This window comes from Aplysia californica, unplaced genomic scaffold (assembly GCF_000002075.1).
Source record: "Aplysia californica isolate F4 #8 unplaced genomic scaffold, AplCal3.0 scaffold00787, whole genome shotgun sequence".
Classification (NCBI taxonomy): Eukaryota; Metazoa; Mollusca; class Gastropoda; order Aplysiida; family Aplysiidae; genus Aplysia; species Aplysia californica.
Window position 1 is genome coordinate 165,659 of NW_004798057.1, and position 4,254 is coordinate 169,912.

General features: G+C 41.2%; 1 protein-coding gene across 1 annotated transcript in view; it reads left to right on the plus strand.

Annotated features, from left to right (window-relative positions):
- Positions 1 to 4,254, plus strand: part of LOC118478652 — a 63,428-nt gene that overhangs the window by 4,272 nt on the left and 54,902 nt on the right. Inside the window, exons 4-5 of the mRNA XM_035972669.1 lie at positions 899 to 1,096; positions 2,517 to 2,708. Coding sequence (XP_035828562.1) covers positions 899 to 1,096; positions 2,517 to 2,708 — 390 coding nt within the window. The remainder of the gene's footprint in view (positions 1 to 898; positions 1,097 to 2,516; positions 2,709 to 4,254) is intronic.

Sequence of the window (4,254 nt, forward strand, 5' to 3'; positions counted from 1 at the left end):
TCTCTCTCTCTCTCTCTCTCTCTGTCTGTCTCTCTTTCTCTATAATATCAAACTGTCGCTCTAAGTTTTTTATTTTTTGTGGTGAGAGAATGTCAAGGACTTTTTTCATTCGTCATACAATCAGTTTGTGTGAATGTTCATGAGTTCATGAGGCCTTATTTTTGACATTTTGTGTGTTTCTATTTTCATTTTTAAACCTTCATTTGTGAAGCGTGCTGACAAAATGAGTTACTTCTCGGATTCAGGCCTTAAAGAAATAGATACATCACACTTATAGGTGAAGTTTTTATATTTTATAGGTATGAAATAAAAGGAGTGTTATACTTAAAGAATATGGCATCAATAGAAAATTTACAATTTTGACCCAATAGTGTCAATTTTTGGTCAATATCTCCATTTGTGGACTGCGAGAAGTAACTCATTTTGTCAGCACGCCTCACATTTGAAAATACTGAGACCTGCATTGGTGGATCTTCAACATCAAATATCTCTCCTTGTCTGTGCTGATAGCTGGAAGGAACTAAATAAAAATTATAATTGTAGTCATATAGTATTGTCATTTCAAGCTTACTCCTAGTGCAGTCATTTAGGATTTTATATGTGAAAGTGTGTGTTGAGCCATTTGCTAGGGAGAACAGTATTGAAAAAATTACCAGGTGTCACAGATAAGTGGGAGCTTGTATGTGGCCTATACCGTGCCAGGGGTGAAAGGCATTGATGATGATTATGACAGATAAGTGGGCTGTGAGAGAGCAACTGGTCTCTTTCACTCTTGATTGAAACTGGTGTGTCTCAGGATGGCGCTGAGGGTAGAGAGGCTGTTTATTTCTGTTGTGGTCTAAATGTCGTGGTCATGTAAGAATGATTGTGACGTAGAAGTTGTCCCTCTTGCTGTCAGAGTGAGAAAAATCGGCCGTACGAGGAAGTACTCTTGCCATACATCTCACCCAGAAGGGCGAGGACAAAGTCTCCCAAGAAGCACGTAGGCCGCAAGTCAGCGTCGCTGTCGCCAACGAGTAACTCCCGCAGAGTCACGCGCTCGGCCAAAGCGAGAGTGCATGAATCGAATGGGAACATTTCTGCCGTGCATGAAAGGGTAAAAAAAGGAGCACCAGAAGCAGTGTTGTGTTTTTTTTGGTGGTGTGCACGTTTTGCGTGTTGTGCTTTCTAACTTCATCTGCTAGTGTCATTTTTAGGCTAAAGTTTACTTGACTCTAGGTATCCCGATAGAAACTGATTGGTTGCTGGTTTTATTGTCTAAGTGATCAGTTGGTCACTCCTTCCCCTCTCTTAATTGAATACTTTAATGTAGAACTGGGGTTCTAGGAAGACGGGGTGCTCCATGCTTCCCCTCTCACTGAGTCATTACTTGCCTTGCTCCCCTCATCTTTTGATGTCAGAACTTCAAAGTTATGCTTGAGACAGACAAAGTTGATTTCCAGTTCCAGCTGAGCTTTTCTCACACCCGTTTAGTCAATTCTAACTCAGGTATTCTTGTCTGAGGGAAGATGAAATGTTATGATGCAGGTGATCAGTGTGGGAGTGAAAGCTTTCTCTCCTGATTCATGCTTTTGTCGCGTGGTGTTTTAACACTTTGCAGTCACTCTGCGCAATCCTGCGACGGTGAATACTATCAATTCCGGTCTCCTGGCGCGAAGTCTGTTGCAGTTACTTTCCTGGCTGGGTGACCAGATGGGGGTATTTTGCACTGCTGGCTTTGTGACTGCAAAGGGTTAATGCTCTTTCTCCGCTTATCAGGATGATGAAGTGACTTGGGGTTTGACAACTTTTGAAACTGATAGATCAGAGAAAAGAAAAGTCCCCTCTTCTCTTACACTTGACCTTGACCCCTTATAAAATTGGTTCCGTGTTTGTACTGCCAAAACAATCTATTATTAGATGACCTTTGGCGAAATAAAAGCTTAAAGAATAAACAAATGTTACCTTTCATGGCCAGCTTATACCTGTGTGTGAGATTTTAGTGTTGGTTGTTGTCTTAACTCGCACCACTCGTTTGTCGTTTGATTTTTGTCTCTGGACATTCTCTGCACCTTCTCGTCGCTAACTGAGTGCACGTTGGTGTCGCCCACAATGTTCTTCCTTCTTGCTGCACATTCTGTGTGGTGTTCTATGGAAGGCAACTTTCATTACGATGCTTGAAGGGTGATGGGTCGCATTTTGAAGCAATGCCCCCCTCCCTCCCCCTCACTCCCTCCTGCATCTCTTGCTACTTTTGTCTTCTTTCTAATCTTGTGTTTGGGTGATGAAATGTTTTGCTGTTTTATGTAGCTTTGAGTGAGGATATTTCCCAAACTGATGATGATTGTTTTTTTGTTTGTTTTGGCCATTCTGCCTTTATTGTTCTTGTCTTTTGCATGTGTGTGTATGTGTTTATGTGTGTGTATGTGCACGTGTTTCTAGCAAGCTTTGAGTTTTTTCCTGTGTGTCGTTCGTTGCCACTTTTGCCACACGTGTGGACTGACCCCTTGTTTGGTTAACTGACCACCGTCCTGTAGGCGTCCCGAGACAGGAAGCGGGAGGCGGACGTCCTGCCGTTCATCAGCCCCAGAGCCGGGTCACGACCTTCCTCCGGGGCCAACGACGGCAAACCGCGAGGCAAGCGCCGACCAATGAGTGCTCCGGCTCGCAAAGGCAGGCGGCCGATGTCTGCGTTGTCTTCGAACTATGACGACGATGATGAAGAGGAGGTTGTGAGTTTGACTTTTGCTTACTAACTCGCTTCAGGGCTGATGGTACAATGCTAGACAGCTTCATGACTAGATGGCTACATAGCTACGTGGCTTCTACATGGCTAGACAGCTACTTATAGCCTCATACCTAAACAGCTTAACAGCTAGATCACCATAGTACATTGTATTCCCTATTTATCAGTTTACTAATATCTATAACAGATATGTCTCTTCCTACTCAATTTCTGTCTTTGTATTTGGGTTATAATCCTACATAATGTGCCTGTATATGCAATGTCTGTCTCTGTTTTTACATAAACTCTTATTTCACAATATGTCTGTGTTTGTATCTGGATATGTCACTCTATATTATCATGTGTATATTGGTGGCAAGCTGGTCAAATGTTCTTAGTCTAGTAAGCGGAATTTTTCAGGAGATGGTAAAAAAACCAACTGCTTCATTTTCTGAACCATAATACCAATGTATCTTTTCTTGCTGTTTTTTTGTTCAACGTTCAGGATTTCAGTTTTAAAGAATATTTCTCGAACACTTGCAACGGATGCCACAGCTTAAAAAAAATTGCAATACTTTTAAAAATCGAAATGTTGTACATAGTACATCAACTGAACAACTGGCCTTCGATATGATGAATTCATAAACACCTTTGCTCTCTCTATATGGTCGCTCTTAAGCACAAGGGGGCTATCCTGAAAAATGCTGTTTTTAGAAAATCGCAGGTAAAGTTTTTGCCCCTTGTTCAGTTTCTATGAAGGGCAAGGATTTTTTCACTATAACCAAACAAATATACACACCAATGGAACCACACTTCTTCCATTGGTTAGGCAATGCCCACTTTTGTGTAGGTCAAGATTTCTGGAACCCCCCCAAATCTGGGTTAACCCGCTTGTCCTTAAAAGCGACCATATAAACCTGTTGTCACCCTAGTAGTTGCCATGATGTGTGTGTGTGAGTGTGTGCATCCATCCCCTGTTTGTTGTAGATATAGCCTGTCTGACTGTGATCGAGATACTTAGGCCAGCTTGAGAAAGAAGAAAAACATTCAAGGATAGAGAATAATAGACAGCATTTGTATAGTGCAAATCTCTGCTCAACAGCAAGCTCTATGGGCTTTACAATCTATATTATTACCCCAGCAGCCCTGATAGCATTCTGAAACAACCTCTACTTCCTGGGAAACAAACAGTGGGAATTAAGATTAGAACTGATGGTCTTTGTCCAAAATATTAAATTATGTAAATTTATTGTGTTTGAGGCTTTTAGAACAACTTTTTGACGATTTCCTCAAACAATCCAGGAACTGCCAGCTTCAATGTTTTATTCATGAAACCTAAAACAATGCCTCATTCCTTGAAGTTCTTTCGGCGCACTGTAAGGCTTTGAATAATGTTAAGCATCAATTAATTGTAAATCTAGAAGTTTTAGACCTTCATCGACACAATTTGCTTAGAAAAAAAGGGACTAACGAAGCATTAGAAATATTCGTGTAATTAAATTTTAATTGCTTTCCACCACGTACTCACATGTTATTACATATCCCCCCAC